Source organism: Mercurialis annua, linkage group LG4 (assembly GCF_937616625.2).
Source record: "Mercurialis annua linkage group LG4, ddMerAnnu1.2, whole genome shotgun sequence".
Classification (NCBI taxonomy): Eukaryota; Viridiplantae; Streptophyta; class Magnoliopsida; order Malpighiales; family Euphorbiaceae; genus Mercurialis; species Mercurialis annua.
The window spans coordinates 27,261,719-27,277,252 of NC_065573.1; the positions used below are offsets into that span (position 1 = coordinate 27,261,719).

The window sequence follows — 15,534 nt, forward strand, 5'->3', positions numbered from 1 at the left end:
TATCATAAGACTGCGAAAAAAAACAACCTCTGATTATCATGTTATTATCATAATATTATCATATAACATTGCAGTATGATAACTAGATGATAATGAAATATGATAAGATTATGATAATTGGATGATAATGCACGTGAAAATATAATTATAAAAAAAATTATAATACCAGTGATAATCAGATGATAATTAAATAATAAAGTTATGATAATAGTATAATAATATGATACCTATATGAAAAACAATGCATAAAAATTATGATAACGTGATGATAATGTGAAGATAGAGTAGTATGATAAGTTTCTTATTGATAATAAAATGATAATGGTATGATAATATGATACCTACATGAAAACAAATTATAAAAAAATTATTGATAACGAGATGATAATAATCTGTTACATATGATACTAATAATGGCATGATAATAAAATGACAACGCAATATAATATATTGATAATTATATGATAAGGTGAAACTGTGATAATCATATGATAATGTAATATTATGATAATCAAATGATAATATGATTTTGTCTAATATTATCCAGCAGTATCATCACATTATCATATAATAATTTGTTACGTACGATACTGATAATGACATGATAATAAGATGAGACTGATAATTACATGCTAAGATGAAGCTGTGATAATTATATGATAAAGTGATACATTGATAATCATATGATAACGTGATACTGCGATTTTTTATTTAATCCATACAATTTTTAAATATGCTATTAATATAATAAAATATTAAAATAGTAGTATATATTTTTAAATTATAAAATATTTGTTAATACTGAAATGAATAAAAAAATGTTTTATTTATTGGTGATTTATAATAGCAAATTTGTTAATTTAAAGTATGAAGAAATAAAAAATATCTAATTCAAAAAAGTTTGAAACAAGTTTGAAACAAGTAAACAAAATAAAAGTTTGAAAAAAAAAAGAAAGGGACGTCAAGTATGGAGAAAGAGTGAGAGAAAGAGAGAGAGAAGGAAAGAGAAAAATGTGTCAGAGAAAGCCTATTATATAAGTAGAGTAAAAGTCTAATAAGTTAGACATAGAGAGTAAAAACATCAAAGTTGCCAAATTATGGAGTATTTTTATTAACTTTTCCGTGTGGAGGTAATTATTCAAATTATTTTCTTTTTTTAGGTAAATACATAAATCTCTCTTAAAAAAACACAAATTTAACGATATTTGTTTGTCTTATGACTTATGAGACTACTAGCCCATCTATGAGAAAACTGCCCTATTAAGAAGCTCATTGGGCTGTTTGATTGGATCCATCTAGTAATCATATTCATATACCAACAATGTCCCCAACTTACCAAGTAATTGAACAAAAATTATCTAATTTCTAGAAAGAGTTAACATAAATTTTTGGTCGTAATTGATAAAAATTAAAAAATTTATATTTTAAAATATAGAATTTAAAATTTTGGCCATAATTATAAAAAATTATTTTAAATTAGACTTAATTATAAAATTAAAAAATTTGGTCGTAATTAATAAAAAAAAGGTTTAGATTTAAAAAATAATTATGCCTTGACTGGTTTCATATAAAAGTTGAACAAAACGATTTTATATTTTTTGATTTTTTTTATTTAAATAACTGTATAAATTAAAGATAATCATTTAACAAATTAAATTATTAGATTCAGTTGGTTTGTTTTCCTTATCATTAAAATTTGATTTTTTTTTAATTTGGTTTCGAATTTTTTATTAGTTTATTTTGATTGGCGCAAAAGTTAGTTTGATTATGAATGTGCCAATGATGCACTAAACCCTAATTTGGCAGCGGTAGACAAAAAAAAACAAGAATAACTGTTTTTAAATATTTAACCCATTCTTTTTAAAGAAGATGAAAATAAAAATAAAAATTGTATTTTCTTAAAAAAAGTTGGATAGGGTTCATCAAAATCGTGAGTTTAATTAATCTTTCATGAGCATTCTTTTTTTCCAAATAATAAAAATAATGAGTGCAAGTTTTTAATTTTCGTTAACAAAAAATTTGACGTAAAATAAAATTATTTGTAAAATCTTGCTATTATACTTTCTACATCAAGAAATGAGGACCCAATAAAATTTGATCCTGATAAATATACTAAATAATTTTTTTAATCTCTTTTAAATCAAAAATATATCAAAAATAAAATGTAGAAACATTAATAAAAAAATAAATTAAATAAAATTTTTCTTACATAATGAATTCAAAATTTTATTTATAGTATAGGACTGTAAATAAACTGGATCTGAATTTTCAAAGAAGATATCATAGCCAAAATTATTGAAAAAGACAAACTAATAATAAGAAGAAAATGCCACCTATAACGTTTCAAAAACAACACACGGCGCCGTTCACCGACTACGTTTCAAAACCCTTGTAGTTTCCACCACGTGTCGCACAAACTGTCGTCTACACGTTTCCCAAGAAGAAAAAGCACAGTTGTTACCGTTAGCCGAACGTTGTAAGAAAAACCCAAACCAAATTAATTACATTTAAGTCCTTCTTCTTCAAAATTTAATTCTTTCACGTCCCTATAAATACCCTCCTCACCTCCCTCATAATTCACAACAAAACTCTCTCTCTCTACACTACCAATTAAACAGAGAAAAAAATACTTAATTCTCTCTCTTCTTCATCTTTAAATCCTTAATTTTTCTCTGTTTTCTTTGGTAAAAATCTAGCAATGGCTCAAATTAGCATCTCCAATGTATTTTCTTTTGCTGTTGTCGTTTTAATGACAGTTTTTGCCGCGGTTTCAGCTCAAGAAGCACCTGCACCGGCTCCCGGAATGGACGCCGGAGCTGGATTTTCTTTGCCGGTATCTGGCGCTGTAGTTGGTGTTTCTCTTTTGGTTTCTGTTATGGGTCAGTTCATGAAGCATTAAGAAGATTTTAAAATTCTCTGAGGGTTGGAATATTTAATTTTTGTGGGTTTGATTTATTATTTATTACTATTATTCTTATGATTATTTATTGTCACATATGTATACATTATTAATGAAATTATTTTTTATGGGTTATTTATGAGTTATTTGTTTCAATTTTTGTTTAATTTTCTTGGTGACCTGCCTTCAATTTTGATATGATTATTGAACAGTCTTATAGTTTCAGTTGATTGATGGAGTAATGGTTACTAAGAAGATTACTTAATTTAATTGACATTTTTAAATAATAAATATAGTGATACAACAATATGAAAAGCTTCAAAGCTTCAACAACATATCTCCATATATATGTCTTGAACTAAAATATTATAAGACGTCTCTATTAAACCAAGAACCAAGGGGGTTTCTACTTAAATTCCAATTTGCAAAAGAAAACCAAACTAAATCTATCAATTTTTGAATCCTCTAGTTGTTCAATTGAGTTAAGCTCGATCTTGAAACATTTGAATTAATTGCTAAATCGAGTTAGAAAAATTTAAGATTAATTCTTATACATATTTCAAATAAATAAATAAAAAGAATTTAAATCAAATTTATTAAGACGAGTGCATATTTAATAATAGCAACTCGATTTGATCACTAAATGAAGGTGTAGCAAGTGAAACAAAATATTTTCTCTGTTTTAAAATGATTCTTCACTTTGCTATTTAATTTTTTTTAAAACTATATTTTCATTTTTATTAAATATTTGATTACTTTACTTCTTTGAAATAATAACAAGAATAATATTAAAATATGAATCATTATTTTTCAAAAATGAAGAAGTATTTGAATTGTAATAAGAGTGAGAATAATGATCAGACAGTCTGAACTCAAATAGGATATGAATTGGAAAGTGTTGGTCACGAGCAATGTCCGATTTAGAAATTAAGAAAAATATGAAAGCAATGAGCATGTGGTCGGACCCATGAGCCTAGAGACACAGGTCATTGCACATGGAGTTAGGTAAGGAATCCCATATCTCTCTCTATATAAGTATTTCCAAATGACCCAATCAAACAACACAACACTGAAATGCCAACCATCAAAACTTTCTTATACGGCGCCGTCTAACTTGTAGGACCGATCAACATACACAACATGACGGCCATTTCTGGTTAGTGTTTTATAAATTCAACCGGTGAATGAAACCAGTTTGAAAAATGTTGTATGATTCAGTCAGATTGATTAAACCGGTTGGTCTGATTCATATGTTAAAAAATTACTTCTAAATTTTTAATAAAATTGGTCTTTATTTGTCGATTTAAATTTCAATTAAACCGGTTAGATTAGGTCAAGAACTAAACATATTTAGGCTGGACCAAAATTTCCAATTATTTTTTCTTTTTTATTGGATCACTCTAAGCTGTTACATATGAATATGATAAATTGATAATACATTTCTTTTTTCTTTTAAGTTTCCAAATCCTTCTACTCGTGGTACAATAATTTGTTTTTTTTCCTTTTTCAATCGATTACCATTTAGGTTCAGACACTAGGGCAACAAATGATACAAAAGAAAAAGATTAAATAAACTAACAATTTATAAACTCATCTGTTTAATTATTGTCTAACTTTTCTTATGTTAAAAAAAATTGTCTAACTTGTGCACATAAAATTTAGCCGTATTTAATTCATTTATTACAAATGAATTTACAATTCTAAATTTTTATTTTTTTAAAATTAATCAGTTGAAATGAAAATGAATAGGATTTTAGAGTGGATTTGAATGAAACATCATATTAGTCCTTAATCAGGATTTATTTCAGAAAGATGTTTAGTAAATATTTTGTTTTGGACTATTTAAATGGCGAAGACAATTTAGGTCACTGTATGCAAAGACAAAAATTTATTTTGACATTAAGAGTGTACATTTTCACATTGGTCTGATGCATCTGAAAATAGATAAATTCTGAAATGTTTTCATATTAAGAACTAACACCATTAATAAAGAAGTAAAAAAACAAATCTAATTTTACCATTTGCATCAGCCTTTTTTGTTTAATAATGAAAATTTTCCTTAAATTATATTAATTTAAAATCTTATTAACAATATAGAAAAGTATAACTTTATTATTTTTTATTGATGATGAATCATTTTAATATTTTATTATTTTAAAATTATTATTATAAATTTATTAATTTATATTCAATCTAAATCATAAAATTTAAAAAATCATGGATTTTATATTCTATAAATTTAAAATTTATAAAGTAATAAATGTATAGATTTTGAGAATTCTCAAACTCAAACGATATTATATAGTTTGATATCACCAGTTTCCTTTAAGGGTGGAGCCAATCCAACAAAGACATTATATTTTTGGTATTTTCTTGCACATACTTTCTGTTGTTAGCTAAAAGAAAAAAGAAATGATCATCTATAAGTGCAAATTAATCATTTTTTTGATAATATATTTTGATGCAATGTACATAAATCATTTTTCATAAGCAAATCAAGCATTATTATTTTTCCAAAGTTGGAATTGCAGAATGTGATTATATAAGTGACCATTTTATATTTCAGGTTTTTTATAAAATTATGGATTCTTTCATATTTCATTTATCCATTTTCAAGTTGTCCCTTTTGGCAACTTCACTTTCCTTTTCTTTCTCTTTACCCATCACAGAATCTCCAAAAGGCAATGGAATTGCTTTCCAAACACCTTTGATTCACTGGTCATCCCCTGAGTCCCCATTCTATGAACCGAACCTGACACCCGGCGAGCTTATGCAGGCCTCCGTACGTACTTCTCGCGCCAGAGGCAACCATCTTCATAATAAGATTATGCTAGAAAAATCAGGCAATGTTTCATACTCGAGGAAATATCCAATTTCACGACTTAGTATTATCGACAAGGTTTATGTGATGAAATTTCACATTGGAAGTCCTCCTGTCGAAACCTATGCAATTCCTGACACAGGCAGTGACCTTGTTTGGGTACAATGTGGGCCAATTTGCCCTCATTGCTACAAGCAAAGAATCCCCTTGTTTGATTCTGACAAGTCATCTACTTATGAAGTAAGAAATTGTACTCATCCCGACTGTTTAAAAGCGCTATGGTGGCTCGGACAGTCTCAAATTTGCACGAATCCTCGTGCGCTATGTGGGTACCAAACATCATACGAGGATGGTTCTTATTCAGAAGGAACTATTGGTTCTGATATTCTGACATTTCCTGGACACATATCAGAATTTGGTAACTACACATTGAGAACATTTTTCGGCTGCGGGTATAATAACTCAGCGGTCCCTGGCGAAGATCCCGACGAGTTTAATTCGCCAGGAGTAGTAGGGTTAGCAAATCAAATGGCTTCGCTGGTCGGACAGTTAGCCCTTGGACAATTCTCTTATTGTATATCACTACCTAGCGTGCAAAAACCGAACCAAACTATTGAAATCCGATTCGGTCCAGCAGCTAGTGTTTCAGGACATTCAACTGCTATAGTTAGCGATCTCAATGGATGGTATTTCTTCAAAAGTGTAGAAGGGATCTATCTTGATAATACACGTGTCGTCGGATATCCGGATTGGGTTTTCCAATTTTCCAATGGAGGACACGGAGGGCTAATAATCGATACTGGAACAACATATACGGAACTTTATCATCTAGCATTCAATGCTCTAGTCCAGAGCTTAACAGACTTTATTGCATTTGAGCCCGACAGATTCGACGAGAGCAATTCGAATTACTCGTTATGCTATTCAGCAGAGGGATTTGCTGATGCTTATCTGCCTACCATCGAGTTCCGATTTAAAGATAATCAAGATACATTTCTTGATTTCGGTTTCGATAATTCTTGGATTTATAATGGGTCCGATCAGTATTGCTTGGCTATGTTTAGTACCACAGGAGTTTCTATTATTGGGATTTATCAACAAAGGGGTATTAAATTTGGGTATGATTTGAAGAATAGTGTTGTTTCTTTCACTGATTCACCTGGATGTGATGTTACATCTTGATATTTGTTTATAATTCTGTTATGCGTATTTATAAGACTCAATGTTGATGGAATTATCCATAATCGGTTGATTTATATTCCATGGGTTAAGGCATTTTTTGCATGGTTGAATATTTATTTTATTATTTTGGAATTATCGAATATTAAATTTTTCAAGTTAATTTAATTTGGTCAGAAAAGTTTAATCTGTTCCAATTTTAGGTATTGAATTTTAAAATTGCTAACAGTAACAGACAATTTCTTATTTTCAAACCGAATTAGTTCATGGCAACTAGATCTTATTTTCAGCCTGTTTTTTTCGATTCTATGGACGAAACAAACTTTTTTTTTTCTGCCTCTGCCTCTTTACCTTTCCAAGAACTTGGAAAAAACAACATATTTGGATTCAAAGCACTTTCAATTCACTGTTCATCGCCTGAATCTCCATTCTATGAACCAAATCTGACCTTGGAAGAGCTCACACAGGCGTGGATACGAACTTCTCGTGCACAGGGAGACTATATGTACCAAATCAGGTCAAAAAACATCACAAAAGCAATGAAATATCTGATTTCGCGTATGCATTTCCAGGACAAGGCTTAGGTAACGAAATTTAGTATCAATAATCCTGCTTAGGACACGTATGCGATTCCTGACACAGGGATCTCACTTGGGTACAAATGTGGGACCCTTTATTGCAGAAATTGCAACAAGCAAAGGATCTCTTTCTTTACTCCAACCCAGTCTTTAACTTATATGAATTGTGCAACTCTGCTGAGTCTAGACTCGCTATGGAGGATGGATACTCAAAAGACCAAATCAGATATGTAAAAACCATCAAAATTACTTGGATGAGTCTGACGGCATAAGCTCCTCAGATATCTTCACATTCCCTCAGGACATATCAGGATTCAGCAACTTCACATTCCAAACATTGTTCGGATGCAGACATAACAACTCGGATGTTTCAGGATTCAATCTGCTAGGCATGGTAGGCTTGATAAAGCACAAAACCTCGCTTATCGGACAGCTAAACGTCAATCAATTCTCATACTGATGCCTGGAAGGTGGAATGGAAATCCGATTTGGGATAGCAGCAAGCATTTCAGGGCATTCAACAAAACTAGCACCGAATAGCGACGAATGGTATATTCTAAAAAAGACGGAATCTAAGTCAACAAATTCAAAGAACGGGACATCCCGAATGGGTTTTTCAATTTGCAGAAGGAGGTTCAAGAGGGCTAGCAATGGATACAGGAACAACGTACACAGAATATATTCTGTGCTGAATGGTCTTGCCAAGATACTAAAAGAACATTTTACAATAAAACCTGACACTCGATTGGAGCAATTCCGGTTATAGCTTTAGTCTGATGATTTTCTTGGAGCTACATTGTCTGATATTGAGCTGAGATTTACAGATAATAAAGAGACGGTTTTTCCATTTCCGATGAGAAATGCTTGGATTCCGAACGGTCGGAGCCAGTTTCGCTCAGCTATTTTCGCGATGATATGTCTGCTATAGGGATTGATTTACAGAGAGATATTAAAATTGGATTTGATTTACATAATAATATTACTTCTTTTTTTGGTAAGCCCATCCGGTTTCCAAGGCTTCACCCTGACTAATCTGGATCCGACCCGCGTCGCGCACCTGGCATGGTGGGTGAGTCTTCCAGTGGGAATTTTCTGCATTCACAAGGACTCGAACCCGAGACCTTACTTAAGCGATACCAAGCCGCTTACCACTTGGACCAACTCCCATTGGTAATAATATTACTTCTTTTACTGATGCTTATGGGTGTAAATTTTATTTTACTACTTATATAGTTGCATTAGAATATTTATGATCTTACATTAGTTATATTAGTTTTGATATTTTTTTGTTCTAGTATACAAAAATCAATATTGTATAGCAAACATCTAAGATTGTTATATCTGGTGTTATTATTTTATGAGAATTTATGTAGATTTTGAATTTAATTTTTTGCATGATAACGAGTTTATCAATTTTATAATGTATGTGAAAAAATGAACTATTGGATTTCATGGTCAAAAGGTCATTGGAGTTTCAACATATAAAAAAATGAAAAATCCTTCAAATCAAATGAGATAATTGCATATCATTTTAAATCAAAGATTAATTGACCATTAGAAATTAGGGATGAGCATAGACCTGTTAACCGGTCAATAAGCGCTATTTATAAACCGGTCTATAATATTATGGTTTTTAAAATAGAAAAATTAAATTTAAAATCTAAAACGGTTAACCATTCAGAATGATTTGAATTCTTTGTTTTATGAATTTTAACTGTATAATCACGAAAAGGTAACATTTTTAAAAAATTACATTTTGTAGAATCAATTTTTAGGTGTATTTTATACAAAACAAGACTTGAAATACCAAACCTAAACCATTAATCCTAAAATTTAAAAATATCAAATCTAATCATAAACTATTGTACCTTGTCCTTAACCATATTTTGCGGTTTGGGGTTTTGATTTTGATTCGGTTAATTGGTTTGATGGTTTTTTCCCACCCCCATTGGGAATGGCAATTCAAGGCTCACCTAACCATGACTAGTTCCAAATCATCAAATTGGTCTTTTAATTTAACAAGCTTCGTTATAGGATAGATATAAGAAAATCTTACTCCTACTATTAACATAATATAAAGTATAATACCAGAACAAAATTCTTATTTCCATTATAAAATAACCCATTAAATATTAATATTAAAAATTATTAAATAAATTAATAATACGGAGATCAGCATAGAAAAAGAAAATCATATAAATTTTTGCTTTCAAATCTATAAACGGAAATTATATATTGCCTCTTTTAAAGTACATTCAGCTCGAATATAAATTAGTCCAACTTTATGATATTTTTCTAAAAAAAAACATAAGTATTTTCATATCATAATTATTTAATTTATAAGGAAGTATAAAAAAACAAAGTGGGGGTTTTGAGCACATGGAGGCAGTGTGAATATATGATTATTGTGTCTCCCAGTTCACACACCGACCTCCATGATTGATTCAATTAGCATATGTTTGTTAAACAGCCTATAATTAGTAATTAAATGTGACCAAGTTAATTAATAAAAATAATTAACAACACTAATTAATTGTTTCTTACATAGAAAATGTCGTGATCTTGGCAATTCCTCACTGGAAATATCCCAACAAACATAACGTTGGAAAGCCAACTACCGAATGCAACGTGTCAAAATCCTATGGGCTGCCGTCCCCAAAGTCAGTCATCATACCGTCCAAGTTACGCGCTGGATGGACCAGTCAGATTACCTGTCACAGCTCAGTAACCTCTATATATACATTAACACATTCATCTTCTTAATCACTCACTACACTTTCTTGCATAACAATCTTTCTCTGAGAATTAAACATTTCACATTTTCTCATAAACCAATTTCAAATTATGGCTCAAATTAGCACCCTAACCGTTGCCTGCTTTGCAGCTTTCTTCCTGGCGGCTACCGCCGTGTCTGCGCAGATGGCACCCGCCCCATCTCCGTCGATGGCTACCGGAGCAGGATTCGATCTCCCGGTGTCTGCTACTGTCGTTGCATCTTCACTTGTTCTATCTTTTGTTGCTCTCTTGAGGCACTAATCAAGTTGAATTTCTGTTATTGTTGTTTTGGTTAATTTCTTGATGGGGTGTTATGGCTGAGGATTGTATTCTATTTTACGGTATTGTATTCATTCTTTGATGTTATTTATTTACAGAGATTATTAAAAAAAATAAAGGATAATAAAAATTATTTCGGATTTTGATGTTTTGTTGTTTTGATGTGCAATATATAAATACTACACTATGTTGCATGAAGACTTGTTAAATCCTACGTTTTATTTACTGAACCTCCGGAACTTTAAATTTATATTTTTGTAAGAATATATTCCGCTAGTTTTCCAATTTTACTTTTGTTTTCGTGCAATATATACACTAGATGATACATGTACAAAGAGGGGATCGAAATGATCACCTTTGAGACCTCGAGTTCAAATCCAATTACTAAAGAAGGAAGGGAATTGATCTGTCAATATCTTCCTTTTAATCTTTACATTATTGCAGAATCCGAGCTTCTAAGATGCAGTTCCAGTGGATTGTTGAACATCGAGTTGGTGTTCGGCTACCAAAATGCAAGAATCAGCTTCAAGGGATGAGGCAGAGCTCTTATTCTTCAACAAAGAATATTCTCTGGGTGAATTGAGCATGTCTGTTGTGCACTGCACATCAGGCATTATGCCAACCTGATCTATGTCATGACGAGCAGGTGAAACATACTTTGCAACCGTCACAAATAGAGCAGATCCATCATGCAATTCTGTCACACTCTGAACATAAACAAAATCACATAATAACCATAAAAACTTGAATAATTAAGTGTCTTCTACTGCAAACAAAACAATCAAAACTATACCTGAATTTTCCCCTTGCCGAATGTTTTGCGCCCTACAAGGATAGCTCGGCCATTATCGTGTAATGCTCCGGCTAAAATCTCACTTGCACTTGCACTTCCTTCATTGATCTGTTTAAGTATAAAAGATTTTATTAATTACCTCTATCAAAAGCATGCTAACAGAAACGCTGAAATAGAAAACATCAGAATGGAAAACATGAAAATAGGAAAACAATATCTTTTACAAGAAAAGGATTCGAGAAGTTTCCGTGCAACATCAGGCAACTTGACAAACAAAGGAAACTAGTATTGGATTCTTACAAGAACAACAAGCGGATCATGCGTTAGGGCGTGCCCATTAACCATGTTGATGGGAAGCATATTCCCTTCCCTGTCGATTGTGTTTACAAGAGTCTCATCTCCATCCAGCCACATTTGAGCAACATCAAGTCCTGCTGTTACTAAACCTCCCTGCCGGATGAATTTAAGTACAATAAGAGCTGCTATACATAAGTAGTCTAAAAATGGATGGTAGACGCTTAAACAACGGGCGTAACATACTGGGTTATTCCGCAGATCCAGAATGTATGAATGTACACCTTCAGTTTCCATTTCAAGTATTGTGTTTGCCATATCAACAGCAGCACTCTGTCAAGACAGAATGAATGTAGCTTTAACATATATAATACAGCACTCAATATAATAGTTTATGCAATCAACAATACCTGAGAAAAGGTAGATAGCTTAACATAACCGGTCTTTGTTTGGCGGCCATCTGGCGTTTTATGAGGAATGATTGTACTTGAAATTGGGGATAGCTTAATGTTCTCGCGAGGAAGATTGACCTTAACATGCACACAACACCGTTGCGTTTAATCAGAACGATCAACTTTTGCAGATAAGCAAGAAAGACTATGCTAATGCAGCAAAACAATGAAAGATTTCATTCATACCACTCTTATACTAGAATCGCTGGTCGAATTTTTTGCCTGGAAAATAAAAATAAATGAATCATTTGATAAAAGTTTTTAGGCATCTTTGGTAACAATCCATGACTAAATAAGAAGAGGAGTTGATTATCTACATTGTGGACTTTTACGGTAACAGATGTTCCCGCAGGCCCTCTCAACTTCCGCGCTGCAGCTTCACTATCAAAACCATCAAGTCTCTCCCCTGCAGGCATCACATACAAAACAGATTCAGGTACTCTATAGTAAATACTAATTTTCAGAAGAAAAACAACAGGATAGCATAATGTTTAGATCCACCAACGACCATCACTCGAACAAAACAAAAAGTCAAGTGTACAACTAGAAAATTACCATTAATCTCAATCAGTTCATCTCCTTGGTGAATGCCAGCACGAGCAGCTGGGCTACTGTCAATGCACGATAAAACGACCTGCAATATTGGTTTAATAAGGACCGTACGCAACAAAGAGCATGCAATTCAATACTATAAATATGTACTGATCATGAAATGATCAAAATTTCACTCATGCAACACATTAACTCACCAAATGACCAGTCTTTGGCTCAACATTTATAAAGATTCCAACCCCTTGCAAATTTCCATCACTACCAATCCTAAAACTCTGGTACTCCTATAATTACAAACCAAAAACACTTAATTATTAGTTAAAATGAAAACTGAGATAAATTGAAAGAAATTTGAAGAGTAAAAGAGTGTACCTTTGGACTGATAATACGAGTAAAAGGATCCCCAAGAGTAGAAAGCATTCCACTGATCTTTGTATAAGCGGCATCAGCTGAATTCAGTGGAAACATTTCCACCATTGTTTGCTGCAACTTCATATCCCAATCTGCCTTGCCATCAAATTAAATACTACTACTAATAAATAATAAATCAATCATCTCTTCTTTCAACAGATAATTAACATGCATGATCTGTAGACTTTTATATTAGGAAATTAAAGAAAAAATGGATATTATTATTACATATACATACCTTGATGATTAAATGTTGGGTCAACAAAAGTTTCTCTAATCAAACCCCAAGCTTCCACAAGTGTTCTTTGAACTGTATTTACCTAACAAACCGTCCCATAATTAATATCCATCAAATTGAATAATAATAATAATAATAATATGAATAAAACAATTAAATCAGATACTATAAATAGATAAAACAATTAAATCACCTCACGAGCGCGGGAAACGGGAAAAGCGACCGTTATTGCCTCTGCAAACGCCGGAGAATCGAAATAAGGTAGTGAAGAGAGAGCAGTAGCAGCAGCAGCAGCAAAACCGATAACACCTTTGCCGATTGATTTTATAAAATCTGGGGCGACGGATTGCGGCTTTGAATCAGTTTTAACCGTCCGATGAAAGGAAGAAGCGGAACAGACGGCCCTCCATTTTTTATGATATGGTTGAGAAGAAAATGGAGGAGAAGAGAAGAGAAGCTTTGAGGTTAACGAGAGTTCAAAAGTTGGACAGAGAGACTCCATTTCTGTTATGTTTTTTTTTTTACGTCTCAGATTTTTCCTCTGTTTATTAGTTAAACTTGTTATACAGTAAGGGTCCCACAAGAATCTTGAAATCAATTTGTGGTAATGGAATCGGTTGCGTTATGTTTTTGAAGAATCTTACCTGCCTCAAGTATTAGTACACGTGCCCCGACCTTATTTGTTATGTTCTTTATTATTTTTTCTTTGTTACATCATCCTCTTCATGGGCCGGGCTGGGGCCGGACCGGTCGGCTTTCAAATTTTGTATACAAACTCTCGGCCTTTGTATTTCTTATTCGAGTCCGGCCTGAGTCCGTTCCGAACCCGTAAAATTTATAAAAAATAAAAGTCTGATCCGCCCATAATAGCAGGCTTTTTTCGGGCTCGGACTCTAACCCGGCCCTGAAAATCAGATTTAGGTTGGCTAAGCGGATATCCAAATCTATGAACAGGTCTACATATATAAAATAAACTAACAATATTTGAAAGTTTGGCGTGATGGCTAAGTCGTTCAATATGCGTGAGGACGGGAGTTTGAGGTCCTGTTTCTCCTCAAGTCGTAGTTTGTCTGATTTAAAATATGTATTAATTTCTGCTAATTTCTACTAATAACTAACATAAAGTAGATTTATTTGTGATAAAAAAAAGACTAATCTTAGATGAAAACAAAAAGAATACTCACTTTTGATAAGCTTTTTAGTATTATTGAAATCATGACAGTTAGTGCTGTTTAAAAAATAATTATTATAAAATACTCCAGTGTTATTTTGAAAAAGGGAGTACTACAAAACTCTGTTGTTAAATTTAAAAATTATAATAGTGGAATGTATCAATTGAAATAATTGGGTTATGTCATAATTTCTACATAGAAAAATGTATTATTTTTCTAACTTTTAAATTATTTAACTATTTCTTTTTTCGTAAAAAAGATGATGTTGTCAAGAATTTAATTATTCAAAATTAAATTAAGTTTAACCCATCAACTTTATATTTAGTATAAATCAATTTAAAATTGAAAAAAAATTATATTTTACAACAATAATATTTTTATAATAATTTTTAAATAATTTAAAAAATATTCTAATTTTTTAAAGATTTTGTAGTATATATTGTAATATTTTCTCAAACAATTCATTCAAAAAGAGTTCATTGAAAGTTTGAAACTATAGCAATTACACTTATTTATGGGCCATGGAGTTCATAATCATTTGGGCATTACTTGTACTGAAATAAGGGTGTAGCTAGGATAGGCCCACAGCCCAAAACAACGGGCCTGAGCTTAGAGATTTTTTTTTTAATTTATCAAATTTTATTAAATTAAATATGGAAACACAAACTAAGTAAAAATCAGTCCGCATTCCATGTGCTAGCTATCAAAATCTTACTGAAATGAAATCTATGAATAATAGGCAACTTGCATACAAAGAAAACAAAACCTCAAACCCTAAAAAACATACCACGTTTTCTAACTAATGTTTCCCCACACAAGGAAATAAGTTACATTATTCTATCCCCCCAATTTTATTACAGTTGAAACGAGAATTAATGTTATTACATCCCACATGAAAATCTACTGCAACATTCCGAGAATCTTGTTTATTTCTTGAATGTGATTGTCAGAATTGGGTAAGCTTAAACTGTTTTATTAAACTACTACAGCACATGGATTTTACTAATTCAATAATTTTTAAAAATCTGATAATTGTATATACAAATAATGTATTGAACATCGTTTATCTAAGTTTTTGTGTACATATTGAC

General features: G+C 31.5%; 2 protein-coding genes and 1 pseudogene across 3 annotated transcripts; 2 read left to right on the forward strand and 1 right to left on the reverse strand.

Annotated features, from left to right (window-relative positions):
* Positions 1–5,322: 5,322 nt before the first annotated feature.
* On the forward strand, positions 5,323–6,987 carry LOC126679255 (aspartic proteinase CDR1-like). The gene has a single exon (XM_050374244.2). It carries the CDS (start codon positions 5,481–5,483, stop codon positions 6,900–6,902), a length of 1,422 nt encoding a protein of 473 aa, XP_050230201.2. The 5' UTR covers positions 5,323–5,480; the 3' UTR covers positions 6,903–6,987.
* A 178-nt stretch (positions 6,988–7,165) lies between these two features.
* LOC126678519 (aspartic proteinase nepenthesin-1-like) lies at positions 7,166–8,730 on the forward strand (annotated as a pseudogene).
* A 2,002-nt stretch (positions 8,731–10,732) lies between these two features.
* LOC126678199 (carboxyl-terminal-processing peptidase 3, chloroplastic) lies at positions 10,733–13,797 on the reverse strand. 2 transcript variants are annotated; one of them, XM_050373098.2, is made up of 12 exons: positions 13,465–13,797; positions 13,272–13,353; positions 12,995–13,125; positions 12,820–12,906; positions 12,626–12,704; positions 12,388–12,476; positions 12,257–12,292; positions 12,029–12,148; positions 11,865–11,951; positions 11,625–11,774; positions 11,325–11,432; positions 10,733–11,238 (listed from the first exon to the last, which is right to left on the reverse strand). In XM_050373098.2, the coding sequence occupies exons 1-12, from the start codon at positions 13,771–13,773 to the stop codon at positions 10,987–10,989; spliced, it is 1,530 nt and encodes a 509-aa protein (XP_050229055.1). In that variant the 5' UTR covers positions 13,774–13,797; the 3' UTR covers positions 10,733–10,986. The 2 variants fall into 2 exon arrangements, with proteins under 2 accessions (XP_050229055.1, XP_050229056.1); XM_050373099.2 differs by lacking the exon at positions 13,465–13,797 and having other exon boundaries at positions 12,995–13,154; positions 13,272–13,339.
* Positions 13,798–15,534: the final 1,737 nt, after the last annotated feature.

Bases quoted from the DNA above. Each gene is read 5' to 3' on its own strand.
- LOC126679255 (XM_050374244.2), top strand. From the start codon at position 5,481: ATGGATTCTTTCATATTTCATTTATCCATTTTCAAGTTGTCCCTTTTG.
- LOC126678199 (XM_050373098.2), bottom strand. From the start codon at position 13,773: ATGGAGTCTCTCTGTCCAACTTTTGAACTCTCGTTAACCTCAAAGCTT. The intron at 12,907-12,994 runs GTACACTCTTTT...TTGTAATTATAG, and splicing joins CTCGTATTATCAGTCCAAAG to GAGTACCAGAGTTTTAGGAT. The intron at 11,433-11,624 runs GTAAGAATCCAA...ATACTTAAACAG, and splicing joins ATGATCCGCTTGTTGTTCTT to ATCAATGAAGGAAGTGCAAG.